The sequence below is a fragment of the Dermacentor andersoni genome, chromosome 1 (genome assembly GCF_023375885.2).
Source record: "Dermacentor andersoni chromosome 1, qqDerAnde1_hic_scaffold, whole genome shotgun sequence".
Classification (NCBI taxonomy): domain Eukaryota; kingdom Metazoa; phylum Arthropoda; class Arachnida; order Ixodida; family Ixodidae; genus Dermacentor; species Dermacentor andersoni.
In genome coordinates, this window is record NC_092814.1 from 216353761 (window position 1) to 216370851 (window position 17091).

General features: G+C 44.4%; 2 protein-coding genes across 2 annotated transcripts; one reads left to right on the plus strand and one right to left on the minus strand.

Annotated features, from left to right (window-relative positions):
* Nucleotides 1–11926: 11926 nt before the first annotated feature.
* LOC140219437 (uncharacterized) lies at nt 11927–14665 on the plus strand. The gene is made up of 2 exons (XM_072289232.1): nt 11927–12974; nt 13393–14665. The coding sequence occupies exons 1-2, from the start codon at nt 12298–12300 to the stop codon at nt 13970–13972; spliced, it is 1257 nt and encodes a 418-aa protein (XP_072145333.1). The 5' UTR covers nt 11927–12297; the 3' UTR covers nt 13973–14665.
* On the minus strand, nt 14001–16186 carry LOC140219441 (uncharacterized). The gene is made up of 3 exons (XM_072289234.1): nt 15572–16186; nt 14681–14843; nt 14001–14321 (listed from the first exon to the last, which is right to left on the minus strand). The coding sequence occupies exons 1-3, from the start codon at nt 15814–15816 to the stop codon at nt 14016–14018; spliced, it is 714 nt and encodes a 237-aa protein (XP_072145335.1). The 5' UTR covers nt 15817–16186; the 3' UTR covers nt 14001–14015.
* Between the last annotated feature and the right edge of the window lie 905 nt (nt 16187–17091).

Genomic DNA, 17091 nt, shown 5'->3' on the forward strand with positions numbered 1-17091 from the left:
CTTCTAACGGCGTGAAGTGACGAGATAAGCAATAATAGCGCATGCGCACCAAGTTCACTCGATGCGCAAGTTTCGTCGGTTTCGTCTCCTAGGGTCTTCCTACTAGCACGGCTCTTCCTACTAGCACGACACAGCACCTGCACGATTGATTCGGCGCAAGCTTCCCGGCTTATTGGACATGGCAGGAGCGGTTGTGGATTCGCCGTGGTTGCTCAGTGGCTATGGTGTTGGGCTGCTGAGCACGAGGTCGCGGGATTGAATCCCGGCCACGGCGGCCGCATTTCGATGGGGGCGAAATGCGAACACACCCGTGTACTTAGATTTAGGTGCACGTTAAAGAACCCAAAGTGGTCGAAATTTTCGGAGTCCCTCACTATGGCGTGCCTCATAATCAGAAAGTGGCTTTGGCACGTAAAACGCCATATATTAGGAGCGGGTGTCCCTGGCTTGTGTCCTTTTTTTTTTTTTTTTTTACCGCGTGCTGCTCTACCTCGCATGCACAGGAAAGTAATGAACAAAACGCGCAAAACTGCAGTGCAACTGTATCATACGGGCAAGAAAGAGTAGCGCAAGAAGGGATTATCAACTTTTCGATCTAGTTGCAAACGTGGCGCAAGCTTCCACTGAGTTAAGCGCAACAGGGGCGGCGTCATGCCTGTGGGAAGAACCTAGCAGACTAAACTTGCGCTTCGAGTGAACCTGGTGCGCATGCGCTACTTTTGCTGATCTCGTCGCTTCGCGCCGTTAGAAGGCGCTGAACGGCCGGCCAGTCGACGCTCGCGCGGTAATGTTATATAATCAGTCGATTGTACGTTAGAAAGTGCAGGGTGCTTCAGAAAGTGACGTTAGAAATACCTTTACGATAGGGAAGATACCACGATTAGCTGATTTTGTCGACTTTTTTTTTTCTACCACAAAGGTATACATATTAAAACAGCTCTATGTGCTAATTAGACAGGAATAAAATTATATCAAGTTCTTAATTGGAAGACTAGGACAATTAATCCCAATGCAGGACTTGAAACCTGTCATCTGAAGACTTCATAACCAGATCCAGACATGCAAATAGCTGACGCTCTCAATTTCTACTTCCGGCCAATTTCATCCAGAAAACCAGAACTAAACTGACGAAGAGCGCAACCGTCACGCCCTTAGCGGACCTTAGCAGACGCCCATGAGGCTGTTTACGTCTCACCGTCGAGCGAGGATGAAGCAAACGAGACCGTGGCTTGCAAAGGACGCTCGCTCATACACACACGCCCGCAGACAAACGCCTCAATTTATAACCATGACATGGGCCAAGCGTCACCAAGTAAACGTTTCTCTATGGTCCTCGCTCCCTCTAAAAGAATACAGAAAACACCGTACCCAACAAGCCGAATAAACGAAACAAAATTCTGGCGTTTTACGATGCCAAAGCGACGATCTGATTATGAGGGACGCCGTAGTGGGGGACTCCCGAATAATTTTGACCATGTGCGCCTGGGGTTCTTTAAGGTGCTCTAAGTACACGAGCGTCTTTGTCAAAGTGTGAACTTCTCTCTTCCTTCCCCTCTATCAATTCCCTTTCCCCTTCCCCAGTGCAGGGGAGCCTACCGGGCTTAGCTTGGTTAACCTCCCTGCTTTTTCCTTAAGACTTCTTTCTCTTTCTCTTGCGTTTCACCTCCTTTGAGATGCGGCCGCCGCGGCCGGGATCGAACCCGCGGCATCGAGCTCAGTAGAGCAACGCGATAGCCACTGCATGGACCGGCTATCACGGCGGATAGCCACAGAACAAGTTCGTTTAGCCGCTTGGTACCATGGTTGTCTTACGGATGACAAAACAGCAATACGTTCTGCGAGTATTGTTTACAATTACGGGAGACAAATGCCGGAACAGAAGAGAAACTCTAAGCCACACACTCATATTTCATCTTCCGACCGACCGTCGAAGGCTCGTTGGGCACAACATTAAAGACTCAATACCGCTACCGGCTGCCAGACGAAGCCCCACGAGCAGCTTGCGAGAGGGTGTCCGGTGACGCAGGCGCACCGCCGCCCCGGAGGCAATGCGCCTCAAAGGAGAGCGAACGAGGAGCGCTCGGTTCTCGGGTGACTTGTGCGGCGACCTTGGCAGGATGGGAATGACGACAGCGGCAGGGCAGAGCAGATGCCGAAAGAGAAGCACAACGCGGAAAAATAAGCGGGGCCGGTGAAAGTTACTAACGCTATGCTGTACTACTTGTACAGCTCTGAGGTTCCCAGAGCGGCCGTGGCCCGGCGTTGTCTCGGCCTGTTTCCCGGAGCTGCGTTTTGCTAGAAATAACCTCACAGTAATTCTATCGCTGAAGACGAAAAAAGAAATAATTCCAAATGTGTCCGTGCTTTCTGTACTTGGATATGTGGAGTTGCCTTTTATTCGTATCTATGCATTCACTGCTTTCCCTTTTCCGTACCGTCAACAAAGGGGGTTGAATTCACGTGGAGCGTTTCTCAAAGTATACGCTCTGATGCTTTTCTTAGCGTCCTAGATTTATTTGTTGTTGTTTTCTAATTTGTTACTTGCACCAGTTACAGAGTTCGCTAAGCATGAGGTGAACGATGTTTTAGATGAACAAGGGGAACGATATCTGAACTTACGTTAAAAGGACGCTTAAAAACTTAAATCAATTTAGACTGCCAAGTTATTTTTACAATGAGCTATTTGCGTTAAGTTTTCTGCGATAATAGATTAATTATTAGAAGAGAAAATGAAGGCCAACACTCCATTTCTTTTTCGAATTTTACGCAGAAAACTCACCGCCGGTCTGTCAGTGTGACGTCACGGATTTCAAATTATTTTCTCGTATTGAGGTCATTGTGGCTCAGTAAAGGATAGCGAAACCTCCTAACTTCAATCTTTGGGCTCCTTTTGAATACAATGTGCTCAATATTTACCCATAACAAGTTAACGAGGACGTAAGTGACCCGGTGAGAATATGTCAGGTCACGGCGAGCTGGTGCGGTAACTTGGTCGGGACGCCGACAGCCGTCTTTCATGTTTGCCTCTTTTCCGGCTCGTAAAGCCTCCTCGCACAGTGTCTGTGGCATTTTTTTTTTTTTTTTGGCATTGCAGAAGAGTAATTTGCTAATGCAGCTCAGATAACTTTTCTCGCCAGCATCCCTTTAATGGGATCGTTACATCTAGCACCGCCTAACGCGGCACTGCTTGCACGCTCGTGAACAGCCCGAGAAGCTGCGGAACATGTACAGTATTAACAAGGACGAAGGGCGACCGCAGGTGCCCTCGTAAAATGTGTTCCTTGCTCACCGCTGAATTATGACGCTGGCATCCAACGAAAACAAGTGAAAGTAAGCCGTCTCTATAAGAAACGCAATTGTTTCTTAAACAGGAATGAGTAACAAGAGCTAGAAATAAGTGAAGCACTCACATGATTAGTCGGGCCCGGAGTGCGAAGTATATGTAGGACGTCTAAGGTTGAGCAAGCCCCTGGCGTATATCATACGACTGACGTAATACCTGGGGCCGAATTCACGAACGTTTTTGTTTGTAAGTGCAGTTTGCCATGGCCTGCGGAGTTTGCTGATGATATACATCCGGCATCTCGATAAACAGACACCTTCTCTTACGAAGAGTTTAAGCTTAATAACTTTTTCGCGAACACGAGCCCCGATTGCCTATTTTGAGAACCACCAATAACCGCTGTGAGTTGTTCCGTGTACTGCCCATTCAAGGCACACGCAAGTTTTCAGTGAGGGTATTGTGTAGGAAAGGTACGTTGTTTCAGTTTTAGGGTTGCTAGAATGTTGTATTCCTGTTGATTCAAGGAACCCATCGACCTTTCTCGCTGCTTGACTGTGACGTTGCGACGGTTATTTCAGGTTATTTCCGAGCACTGGGTTCAGGGCATCCGGTATATGTATGGCACTGCGGTATGTTAAGGCATGACGAGCTGATGGTTTGTGCAGCTCAGTAAAATGCATGCGAACAGCATCAACCAGCAGCTGCATCATAAAGATGAAGAGGATCTGTGAGTTGCAGATGATAGGCGCTTGGCTGCTTGAGAATGCAGAGACTGTAACTCGGGGCCTAAAGCAATATGGCTAGTTCCATTTATTTTCAGCAGATTTTGGCATGCTCGTTTTCCGCAGTAACTGTCGCGGTCTCTCGGTCTTGTTGGCGTTTCCGCTGTTTTGACCACAAAAATGGCACTTCGATGCATATTCTTGGAGTTATGTGTCCTTTCGCTTGCTAAAATTTCCGATCTCCCTTAGCGTTAGCACAGAACGATTCAAAAGTTGTCGCAGTCATTTTTTAGTTGTAATAAATCAAAACTGTTTCTTGACTGTTTCTTCTGAAATATTTTATTAAGTGAACCAATGTATCAAACATTCGTGTAAATATATAAACAGCGCGTTTTCAATTAGACACGAGTTGAATTGAAAACGCCAGATTTTTTAAATACTCGGCTTGTTTAGGGCCTTTAGCAATCATGCAATGTGCCCTGTTTCAGGTCGTTTTCAGGGGCTACCTGATTCTTTTCCGACTTTATCTAGTTGTCCTGGTCTATAAGATAGACAGAGATACTAGTGCGTTCACTGACAGGTGGTAGTACAGGTGGTAGCACCGTGGTAGTACAGGCGTACTACCACGGTGCTATAAAAATTTTCTGTGCCATTTGTGACTATATTACATTTGCTATAGGTTATATAGCTTTATTTTCTTATTGTAACTGTCTCTAGGTATTTATACTAAAAAAGCTGTGGTGACACAGTCGTGCACTTGTGTTGCATCGGCCCACACTACAGCATGGAGAATTGATCGAGGGCTGTGTACTGCACATGAGTGGCTCCAAAGTCGTCCGTTGTCAGAACAACGGTTATAGATGAGAGTAGTCACAGTAGACGCTTGCGCTAAGAGCTGACAATGCACTAGTTTCTCTCCTGTACTTTACGGATCTATGCAATTGGCTGCGACATGAATGCGTACCGTCTTTGGTTCGCGTACAAGGTTGTTTACGATCTAGCGAAACTCCCGTAACTTACGCTATATCTCTTTCTCTTCAAGGTGTACCAAAGTGTAACATAGTAGGATACTTTACTATTGGCCGCTGGTGTGTCAATCTAAGCGCCAAACAAACGCCTAGAACATGGACACAGGAAAAGCGAAAGATCCATGTTTGCCATCCGTCGTTCATCAACTAAATTCTTAATTTTGTCTTCGACGGTTTTAGTTTGTGCTGAAACAAAATGCAGATAAATTTTCTTAGTAACTTTTCATTAATAGAATAAATTCAGAAGTCGTTTCTACCATACGATGACAGATTCCTCAATTTTCGTCTCAATAAAAAAAATGTTGCCCTTAAAGAGGAAATTCAGGAATGAATTAAGCCCAGTACCTATGGCCGTGTACTTCTAGCCTCTTAGGTGCTGCGTGCTCTGCTATATCGCTTCCCTGCGCACTTACCTGATGAGGCATCTACGAGGAATAAACGTTACAGCCTCAATCATACATTCACGTGCGGGTAAGCACGCGGAGTATACTGTTTGCGAAAACCGAGGCAATAAGTTTATTCACACTGGTCCTTCGAAAACGACACCTGCGATCGCATCAATGCTCAATTACGCTTGAAGGTCTTGATCCATTCTGCAGGGGCACTGCTTCGGTGTGAATGTACTGGAAGGTTACCGCAACTCCCTGCCGGTCTACGCAAACGAATGGATGACTATAGTTGACGGTGTTTCCATTCCGTCTTCAATGCTTCATGGCCTTGATAGCTGAACTAGTCGCTTTCATCAATGTCGGCATACGGTGCTGCCATCGATGCTGTATCTCTCCACAGTTTGAAAAAGTTTCCCGCTAAAAAAGTTGTTTAATTTAGAGATTCAACGTTTTCATGCGAACAGCAATCTCTTGGGTTGAATTCTTGCATGCTTTGTCGACGGTCTCTGGATCCTCCAACGGACGTTGGTGACAATGCCTTACATCGTGTGAGTGGACAGCTTCCATGTGAATTCTACTGAATATGAAAGAGCAGTTCTATCGCGAACGAAGGATTGCCGAGCCACCCAACAGTGAAAGGGCCAATAAAGCTACCCAGCGCCTAGCTATATAAGGTGATTCGCTGCCAGTTTCTACTGCATTACACGACGCCGAATCCTTGTGTAATAGGGGAACTGTACCACGTTGGAGCTTCTTCATACAATAGAAAGATCAATAGTATACACTTTAGCTTTGATGTTTAGGATGGCGCGCGTTCATTCTTCGCTTAGCAAGGACGGCATTAATGCGTGACAAGGTACACCTATCTGGTGCTGCCGATGCTTCAAATGTTGAGTGCACTCGACAATTCGTGCACACGCCGATGCGTCCGAGGATAGTTCGGAACGAGCTCTCGCGGCAGATATGCCAGGAAAAGGCGTTTTTACGTGATTTTTAGCTGAAGGGTATGTCGTCGCACGACTCAGTTTGGAAAAGAAGCGCTCAAGTGAAACAACTGCCGGTTCAAAGGGCTATTACATAGCTGTAGCTCAAGCAACGCCACCGTCAACAACACCTAGACGATGCACACGATGCTTCCCTAACTTGTTCCCACTCAAGCATAACTTGGCCAAAAGTTTAGAGACTTACTATCATGCCTTACAGACCGAGTAAGTGCATGGTGGCGGCCAAGCTTTAGACACATTCTCTTACAGAGGTGAGCAGCACGCATCGAAGTCCGCAGCATTAACTTGTTTTGCAATGAAATATACGAGACCGATTTGTTATCGCTCCCTACATTCGCTTCAAATTTCAAGACGAGTGCGCGCTTCTATATGGTCTTACCAAAAATAAACATGGTCACTCGCTTTACGACCTGCTGCAGGGCCGGATCCAAAGAGAGAAGTGTTCTGTTGACCTCACGCCGTATGACCCAGCTGTATGATGGAGTTTTATCAGGTCGACGAGAAAAAAAAAAACATCACCTTCCTGTCCTCACGCCTGCCTAGGATTTTCTTTATCTTTTTCTCCTCCTAATAAAACTTTGGATCACATGACTTGGGGTGGAGCTTTCCTGCTACTGAGATATAACTCAGATGCTTCATTGATTCATCCCACAAATGAGACAATGCATGACTTCACGCATTGAGCTAGCACGGAAATATTGTTGCCTACAGCCTGACTCAATCAAAAATTAGAAGCAGGGTAAAAACAAGAGACACGGCCATTGCTATGTTCAAGCATACGGTCAGCCATGTGTCTCTCCCCTTTTCTGTCATACAAGACAGTTTCACAGGAAGAAGACGAGCAGTGATCGACAGGGGCCGAATAAGCGATTTGTCAGAGTGGAGCTGAATGTTTCTACAAGGGTACTCACCCTGACGAAGCTCCTTGTCAAAATGGTGGCTCCAGTTTGACGCGTCCCTTGCTCGACCCCTGTTGATCTGTTTGCATTGTGTCGTCTCGACCGCTTTTACCTGCGCGCACTAATAATTCATGCATAAGCTCAGAAGATACCAGAGAACATTTATCGAGGGCGTTGTAGCCGAAAAAATATTTCTCTCAACCTATTTGCGATTGTGTCACAGCCAGAATCCGTCGCAGCGTGGGCGAGATCAGGCTGAACTTCTAAAGCGAAACTTTAGAGGAAGCTTGAGCTTGGCGCCAAATCCAATTCCCCTCATAAAACTACGCGTAAAACGTAGAAATGTTTTGCAACAATACATTTCTACAGCAAATGCTTTGCTACAATGCATTTCTACAACAAATGCTACAACCTGCTACCTACAACAAATGCTAGAATGCTATCTCCGCTGGACCAAGTTAAATTAATTTTGTAGCATATGAGACACCGTTAATTTCTAGCAGCTCTAGGAGGAGGAATAAACTTTATTTGTGCTCAGCAGCTCTAGGAAGCAGAATTAATTTTGATCAGAACCTCGTATGTTTCACAAAAATTGCCGAAAATTGGTAAGTTAATAGAAATTAAACAAGAACTTAACAAGTCGGTAACTCTGCACCAAAAACAGACATTGTAGTTCCCTAAACTGCGTATGTTAGAACATCTGAAGAGCAAAAATCTTATGTATGCACTTATAGCTTGCGTGAAATTCTTACAGGATTTACAAGAGGTTAGCGAAAGGGCTACTCACAAATTAGGAGTAAATTTTATTGTGGTGCATAGTCTATCTTGTCCGCTTTACATGTATGATTTGGTGCAGCTCACAAACACGCAGTATCGTTTTTTTTTTATTGCTGAGGGACAGAGTTGTAAACTTGATAGTTAAGTTCTATGAAATTTTGCAGTTTTATTAATTGTTCTACAGAAATTATGGCATGAATTGAAAATTAAATTCCTGTTTCCCTCTGAATGCAGCAAAACTAATCAAAATCGGTGCAGTGTTTGCAAAGAAAAACGAGTTCTCTGTTCTAATGTATTTACATAGGAGCTCACAAGTTATAGCATTCCCTTAAGGCACTTTTAACACGCCACGATCACGTGGTACTTCACCATAACTCGCGAAGGCAAGCTACCTACGCACCCGAAAGCTCCTGGATCATGCGTACTCTGCCTCAGTGGGAAACGCATCGATGTAGCACACAATAGCAAACCGCCCATTTGTTTAATTACGCTACTCTGCCCCTTTTTTCTACGCCACGTATTTCAATTTCAATTCCAATTCAATTTCAATTCCGTCTTTATTTTCTCTTTGACAGAGAAGGAGACAGGACTAAAAGCTCGCAAGCTTGACAGAGGTCCTGCCCCCTTTATCAACTTGGCAGTAAAGCATACAGGCAGAGATTTCCATTTTTCCAAATAAACACTGAAATAAGATAACAAAACACTTTGTAAAAAGCAGCGCTATGCATTGCAGCACACACAGGCATTAGACAAACAAACAACAGGTTATGGAGAAACGAAAAATACGACATAGCTTTAAACTGAGTGCAATATCATCACGTAATTTTATTAAGAAGAAAATTCACTTAATAGCATAAGTTGAATACTCAAAAGGGTCAAACAATTCTTTGTATAATTTATTTAATAATACTCGAAGAGTATAAGAAAAAGACTGCTTGGTATAATATGCCCTAGGTGTCAGTATTATGCAAATTTCTTTGTGTCGCATATCGCAGCTACAAAAGGCCACAAAAGCTCTGCTGCGATATTTGAAGGCTACTGGATTGAGTCAGCGTCTGTGATCCGGACTGAGTGACCGAACGATATACCCAGTAGACTTTCTCTTCTTCTTTTAATCTTTCCGTCCCCTTTTCCCTTTCCCCAGTGTAGGGTAGCCAACCGGGCTCAGTCCTGGTTAACCTCCCTACCTTTCCTTTATCCTTTGCTCTATCTCTCTCTCTCTCTCTCTTTGTGTCTAGTCTGCAGGATATGGATGTATTTCTCAAATTTTGCCAGATAACAAATATAATGTTCATCACTTCGTGAGGAGCGTTTATAGGTCATTAAATGTCTATAATTGTATAAACTATAGATTACCAGGATTTCATATTTTAAAAACAAGTCATGTGTGGGCAAACCGCAGGGCAGACCAGCAATGCATCTTACAGCTCTTTTTTAAGAATGTGAAGCTTGGATAAATTTGTGACACCTGTGGTGCCCCAAACGGTACAACAGTATTGCAAGAGAGAGGAGGAGGAGGAAAACTTTATTTGCTCTAATTGGTTAGAAATTAGCGGTGGCAGATGTGGTCGGCCGTCTTCACGGTGTTCTTCCTCATCTGCGCAGGGTCGACGCCCCTATTCCAGGGCACCACTGAGGGTGGCTACTCGGTGAGCGTGCCTTACTAGTCCATCTGGACTTTCGGGTCGCTGCTGGAGAGCACCCTCTCCCACTGCTCCACACTCGGGTCATTTATTTGAAGGAATTGTTGATTCTGAACGCATCCCCATGTAATGTGATATAAGGTGGGCTTGGCGCCGCACCAGGGGCAAATGCCTCTATACTGGGTGGGAAACATCTTGCTTAGTGTGTTAATATTTGGGTATGTTCCTGTTTGCAGCCTCCTCTAAGAGGTTGCTTCATGCTGATTTAGGCTGTTGTGGGGTGGGGGGTGTTCGATTCGGACCCCTTATAGTAATTCAGAATGTCAGAGTAGCTTGGGTCGACCGGTATGGGAGACTGATCAGTTGTATAGCAACAGCCTAACCTTGGCAGGAAGAATACCGCGCAGGCGCAACATAATACCGACAGCTGAAGACACTTTTGATGTAACATAGTCAATATGATCATTCCAAGTCAAATGCTTTGAAAATATAACGCCAATGATTATAACAGAATCTACTATTTCAACAGTGTCAAAGCTTAAGGACACGTTCAATGGCCTAGAAATTACCTTCCATTTTGGAAAGTACAATATTACTTTTATCTTTTTAGAATTAATCTTCAAACAATTTGATTTTGCCCATGTATTTATTGCCTTCAGTGTTCTGATTGCTTTCTCTTCAATGTCCCTTTCTGGTCTCCCGGATATGAACACCGAAGTGTCACCAGCGTAGGATACAATCTTACTGTCAGTTACACATTGCACAATAGCATTTATATAGATTAAATATAAGAGAGGTCCCAAAAATGCATCCCCCCGGGACTCCTGCACTAATATTTTGTATTGAAGACAACGAATTATTAAAGTCTACATATTGTGTTCTGTTCGACAAATAAGATTTCATAAGGTCATAAGCATTTCCTCGGACACCATAGTTTGCCAGTTTATGCAGTAAAATTCTGTGGTTTATCAAGTCAAAAGCCTTACTAAAATCTATATATATGCCTGCATCTATCTCCTTATTTTGAAACATATCTATTATGATTTCTTTTTGAGTCAGTAATGCTGTTTCAGTGGATCGATTCTTTCGAAACCCATGCTGAAAGTCAAGGAGCAGGTTATGTTTTTCAAAGACAGATTGTACCCTACCACGCATTAATTTTTCTGTACCCTTCGCGAACACCGCCAGTATAGAAATTGAACGATAGTTACTAATCAAATTGTAGTCGCCGCTTTTAAAAAGCGGTATCACTCGAGCCATTTGCGGTGCCTTTAGAAATACAGCGGTAGATAATATGAGACTGTAAATGTGAGTAACAGCCTGGCATATTAGGTCAAGAACATGTTTAATGGACGCCATTTGGAGACCAGTTGCATCTGCTGACTTGCTATTTTTAATACTACTTATGCACAAGAAAACTTGTGTGTATTTGGTGGGCGCAAGGAAAAGGGATGATGCACAGCTGCTTCCCTCCATGGATTCAATGTAATTTTGGCTGCACTCTACCTGACTCTGAGATGCCTGTAAAATAAAGAAATTGTTGAAAGTGTCAGCCCTAAACAGGTCCCATAAATTTGTTTTTCTTCATGCTGAAAGTTATCGGAAGTATCACGGGTGTTTTGCTGCAATAAGCAATTCAGTTTCCGCCAGATTTCATCCGATCGCTGGTGATTAGAGCTCCAAAATACATTTGTGAAATAGGCATCTCGAGCCACTTTTAGTTTTGATGTTAGATTATTTGTGTACTTTTTGAATTGCCGAAGCAACTCTTCATCTTTTGATTGTACAAACTGTGCGTACAATCTGTCTTATGCTTGATCATTTGGAGCAAGTCGGACGTCATTCAGGGTTTCCATGCCTTTGATGGCGTGGCTGTCTTTCTTAGTAGAAAATGTGCGTCATAGATAGTCTTGAATGTAGTGATGAAGTTAAGGTAAGCAGTATCACTATTATCTGCCTGGAAAACGTGGTTTCAGTTCTGTTGGCTAATGGCAGAGAAAAAGAATTCGACATTTTTTTTCGTTATAGATTGTGTATAAATGATTTGCCTCTTCTTTTGATTAACATGAACAGCCTTATCAGTTATCATGACGATTCCAAAATGATCACTGATGTCGGTACAAACTGCGTCCGCAGTTACTAAATTACTGTCAACATTTGCAATGAATACTTCTAATACCTCTGTCACACAAGCACGCAAAAACTCTTTTACCTAAGCGGTCCTTTACCGAGTTGAAAGACCTCTAATTAAAAGGAGTTGCGCTGCAGACACACGGCGCGGGCGATCTCCTTTTATCGTTTCCTTCCGAACACGCTATGGAAAGCATGGCGCTAGATTCTGAAACAAAACCAGTTAGAATAAACCAACGTATTTCAATATAGAAATTAGAAACGTACTATAATATGCTTGTTTTAGTGAATTTAGATACAGTTTATTCGAAAAGGTTAAATTAAAGAAGATTTAATAAGGTAGCTTCAAGAGTCTTCGCAGAAGTAGCAAATTTTACATGTTCGTCTAGCAACCTTGGGCCACTGTTTACATCGGAGTCAACATGGAGGTCGAGAATATGGGGGACTGCACGGACACGAAGGAAAAAGTCGAAATAGCATGCATTTTGGCAAGGATTCTTGCTGCAGAGAGCGAAGCAGACGCCGCAAAGGCAGTCAAAGACCGTATTAAGCGGCAGTTGCTACTCAACGGGTGTACATTTTATGCCTTGGCGCTTCCCACGAGAGTCTGCAACCGATCGACGTGGGCTTTCATCCGCCACGAAAAGTGGTTCGAGGAGACTGTGCCTCACCTCGGTGGCCACAACTTCAAGCAGTCGTTTCGAGTGAACCCCTCAACGTTCCGGTTTCTCGTGGAAAGTCTGCGCCATGTGCTCGAAAAACAAGTTACCAACATGCGTGACCCGATCACTGCGGAAAAGCGTGTCGCCATTGGCCTCTACAAATTGTGCTCTTCTGCCGAAGATAGAACTGTGGCAAACCTCTTCGGCGTTGGGCGCTCATCCGTCAACGTCATTTACAGAGAGTTTTGCGCAGCTGTTGTCTCTGTGCTCGAAAGTGACTGGATCAGAATGATTACTGAAGAGGAAATGCCTAGGCACATCCAAGAGTTCGAAGCCGTGTGCGATTTCCCTCAAGCTGTCGGTGCCCTTGATGGCTGCCATTTCCCTATTTCGCCTCCAAAGAAGTACGCCACCGACTACTACAACTACAAGGGTTGGTAAGTGGCCACGATTTAACTTATTTCATGTAAGTGTTCTGTTTGGGCCCATTTTTATAGTAGTAAAAAAAAGTAACTGACTGACCCATATTTTATTGCTAAGTAAAATGTTATTCAATTTTACCAGCAGCTCTTAAGAAAACGCGTAATTTGGTTCGCAGTCTTGCAGTGTTTAGCAGCGACAATTTTAATGCGACGACGAAAAGAGTTCTCCGCAGGACTGCAACTCCTATACGATGTAGAGTACGCTAACAGCGACCGGTTGTGGCATTATGTGAAATAATGTAATCCGAGCTGCACTCACAGCTATTAATAAAAGCAAACTGTAAAATCGCATCACAGTAACTAAAGGCAGTGAACTCAGCAGTGCCATGCTGCACTAACCTTTATTCACTTTGCACTTTGTTTTTTCTTGCAGGCACAGTATTATCCTACTAGCATTGGTCGACCACAAGTATCGATTCAGATACTGCAATGTCGGTGCCCCAGGACGCTGCCACGACGCACATGTGTTTGGTGTTTCACGGCTGTCGAAGATTGTCAACAGTCCCCTTTTCAAAGCACCTGTTGCCGCAGTGGGTACCACAGCAGTCCCACCGATAATATTATGCGATCAAGCATTTCCACTAACCCCAAACCTCATGAAGCCATTTGGACACCGAACTGTCATCAGTGAAGCTGAAAGGAATTTCAACTGTCATTTATCTGGAGCAAGGAGGATAGTTGAAAACGCATTCGGAAGGCTAAAGGCCCGGTTCCGTTTCATTGCGAAAAGAATGGAGTGTTCTGTTGGCAATGCCCGTTTGGCTATACGAGCATGCTGCGTGCTCAATAACATTTGCGAGCACTTCAACGACAGTGTCCACCCACAGTGGTTAAGTGAGGTGCAGCAGTCCAATGCTACATTTCCACAGCCATCACGCAGAACAGAAGCTGAAATTGGAAATGCATCCGCCATCAGGACAGCACTTGTGGAATATTACAAGCGAAGGAACTGAACGCAAGAGTCCCAAGAATCAGCAACAATTGTGGAACACCATGTCAGTTTTTACTAAAAAACTTCAACATTGCATCTACAAGTTTCTCTTGCAACTTGAGCCCCTCTTTACGGAGATCCATTTCCATTTTGTGCGCATCAGCAAACTGCTCTCTCTGCCGTCGCTGCTCCTCAAGCATCCTTTCTTGAAAGTCGCCAGCCGGTTGCCTTCTCTTCCTGCGGGCACATTCGGAACTGCCACTTGCGAGGTTCCTGGATTCAACCTGTTGTACTGGCGACTCGGAAGGTGAACAATCTTCGGCGACGTCTTCACAAGAAGCAGAGCCGGAATCAAGCATGTCGAAGATCAGCTGCGTTTGAAGAAGGGATCCGAAATACATTGACCACATTAGTTGATGTGTGAAGCGGTAAACAATTAGTTCAGGGTTTTTACTTGCAAGAGAGCTGCCTCTCCTTGCGTGTATGTATTCACGTTTTTTTATTTTAGAGTCTGCATTTTTTTTATTCTCCAAACAGCGCACTGCCAAGCTTGCAAAATGAACAGCGCGTGAGCACAAGCAGAAATGAACCACAGTATTAACAAGAGCAGTCCGCTACACTGCAGGGTTGTGCAGATTATGGGCTTGGCAGCACAGCTGATGCTACATTATGTCTTGAAATTTAGTTGACTGTAATAAAGCATATATAGTCTCCACTATGCATTTCTTACTTCTTCGACGGAGGCAGTGCTGCTTGTTGTGCTCTCGCTGCACCCAGCCTCTTCCATTAAAGATGTATCGTGAACAGGCAGGGATCCTAGAAACCTATGGACTTCGGAGAAGAATGGCCAGCTCGGCGGTGATGACCCTGTTGTCATGTGTTTCAGGCAGCTCCTGGATAAGAAAACGAAAGAACTAAAATTTTATATACTCAAAATGTAAAGATATACACAGAGCAAAACGTTTGCCGATAGATACAAACGCGACTTGATGGTACAGAAAGCCTGAGAAGCGAAGGTAACCCTTTTTACTCGAAAAAATTTAAAGTTTCTCATGTTTTCTTGTCTGAGAACAACGCTTGCGCATGGTCCGAGAAAAATGCAAACCGTAGTCACATCTGCAGAAATGAAAACATGCAGACGACTTCCTGCTTCGTATTATATGTTGCCGTGAGAAGGCGTACAATATAATGTGAAATGCGCCTGTCCATAAGTTAAGGTTCCCGTTATCTTGTGACGAACGAAATCATGCTATTGACGACCTGCGCGGGTTGTCATTCTTCGCCGCATGTGAAGGCGAATTTGCGTTTACTCAGACCGACTCGCACTGTAAAGGAATTGCAGAAACAGCCTTTAGCGCGTCGTCGACTTTCGTGTGTGCAGGGCGCAGTTCAGCCCTGCAAAATTCGACGCTAGCTGAAATGAAGGGTCTCTGCCTTATTAAAACCTTCGTTACTACGGCTCCGTCCGCTAGATTAGGGTTCCGTCGCTGCCTACTACGGAAACAACGTTCGATGCTGAGGTCGCGACACCACAAACGAGAGCTTGCAGCTTGCGACCACAGCCTGAAGCCGCTTCAAGGTAAATTTAGCGCTCACAGCTTACTGCTGTGCTTTGTCTTACCTGTAGGTCTGTCCCAGGTTCTCTATCTTGCTGTGCACTTGCGCCTTTGTGCGAGGTACACCCATGCTCGTCAATGCTTGTGCAATGCCATCGTAAACGCCTCCGTTGTGCTTCTGCGCACGCAGCGAGGGCAGGTTGTCTTCCCATAACTTGATTAACGCCCAGGTGTCTCTCTCCGACCACTGTACCCGCGGTTTTCTTTGGCGTGCCGGAGGCTGTTCGTCGGTACCGCTCGCCGTAGCCATGGTCGCAGAAAATGGCGCGAATTTGCATCGTCTGTTAGCGTCACGTGATATTTTCGAACTGCTTACGAGAGTGCCGTGCAAAAAGTGCAAAACTGCGCCTACTTAAGGTTCAACGAAAGACAAAACCCTTTTTTGTGATGTGTACACTTGAAATAAAAATGCACTTTTGCTTCGTTTCTTTATTGCATGATAATTACTGGTGCCCACTGCGTTGGAGGCTACGCCTTTCCAGCCGTAAAAGAGATCGGTGATCTCCGGTTTCGGAAAAGACCGCTTCTGAAAAAGAGATTAAACTTTGGCGTGTGTCTGCGGATGCAACTCCTTTGTGTGAGATGTCTTTTTCTTCAAATGCCTTTAAAGTGCTCGTGTGACAGGGGTATAATACAGATTCACTTTCTAAAGTCACTCGCGTCGGTTTTGTTATTACGCTAAAAAGCATTAGCAGCAATTAAGTATTGGAGTTCTTTTGGGGATTGAGTCAAATAAAGCATATTTATGTTAATATCATCACCTAGAACCATATCTAGAGATTGATCAGATGCATAGCTAAAACTTTTTTCAAGAAATTCAAAGGAGCGATTATTGGCACCAAATGGTGGCCTGTAAATAACACAGAAAAGTTTGTTCGAACTTCGTAGAATGAGAATCTCGTAATCAGCAGTTGTCGTCGTGTATTCTGCGACTGTTTCGCACGATACTGTTTCTTCAAGCAGAAGCGCGACGCCGCCTCCCGTTTTATCTTCGCGGTTTTGAAAAAAGTACTGATAACCAGGACGGTGAAATACAATCGATGCTGGTGTGTGCGCCAGGTTTCAGTCAACATTATCGCTGTAAGTGACACTCCGAAAGTATCCAGTAGAACAGCTAATTCATCTTCTTTGTTTGTTAAGGATCTGACGTTTAAATGAAAAACGAACAAAGCAGATTTTTCTTTTTTTGGTCTCACCATATGCTTAATTTCATTCGGCTGATAACCCATGTCGGGAGACAAATTTTAGGTGCCTGCAGGTACAACTACACAATTTTATGCAAATCATCAAACTGGGTGTTCGCTATGACTGCTAAGGTATCTGTTGTGCGCCTAAATATTTTGCCGTTGCGAGTCCATGCAAACTTCCACTGGCCCACTTTTTTCCTTGCGTTTGCCACACCGAAAAGCTTTTTTTATGGGAGGGCTCAAGTACTCATTAATGAAGATAGGAGTCTTGGGTTCAAGTTCAATGTCCTCTGACGTTATCCTCTGCTTTCTAGCTTTCTCAAGGAGGCAGTCACGGA

Excerpts from the sequence above, each read along its gene's own strand:
- LOC140219437 (XM_072289232.1), top strand. The coding sequence starts at position 12,298 with ATGGAGGTCGAGAATATGGGGGACTGCACGGACACGAAGGAAAAAGTC. Across the intron at positions 12,975-13,392 it reads TACTACAACTACAAGGGTTG|GCACAGTATTATCCTACTAG; the intron begins GTAAGTGGCCAC and ends TTTTTCTTGCAG.
- LOC140219441 (XM_072289234.1), bottom strand. The coding sequence starts at position 15,816 with ATGGCTACGGCGAGCGGTACCGACGAACAGCCTCCGGCACGCCAAAGA. Across the intron at positions 14,844-15,571 it reads AACCTGGGACAGACCTACAG|GAGCTGCCTGAAACACATGA; the intron begins GTAAGACAAAGC and ends TTTCTTATCCAG. Across the intron at positions 14,322-14,680 it reads GCACTGCCTCCGTCGAAGAA|CTGATCTTCGACATGCTTGA; the intron begins GTAAGAAATGCA and ends CTTCAAACGCAG.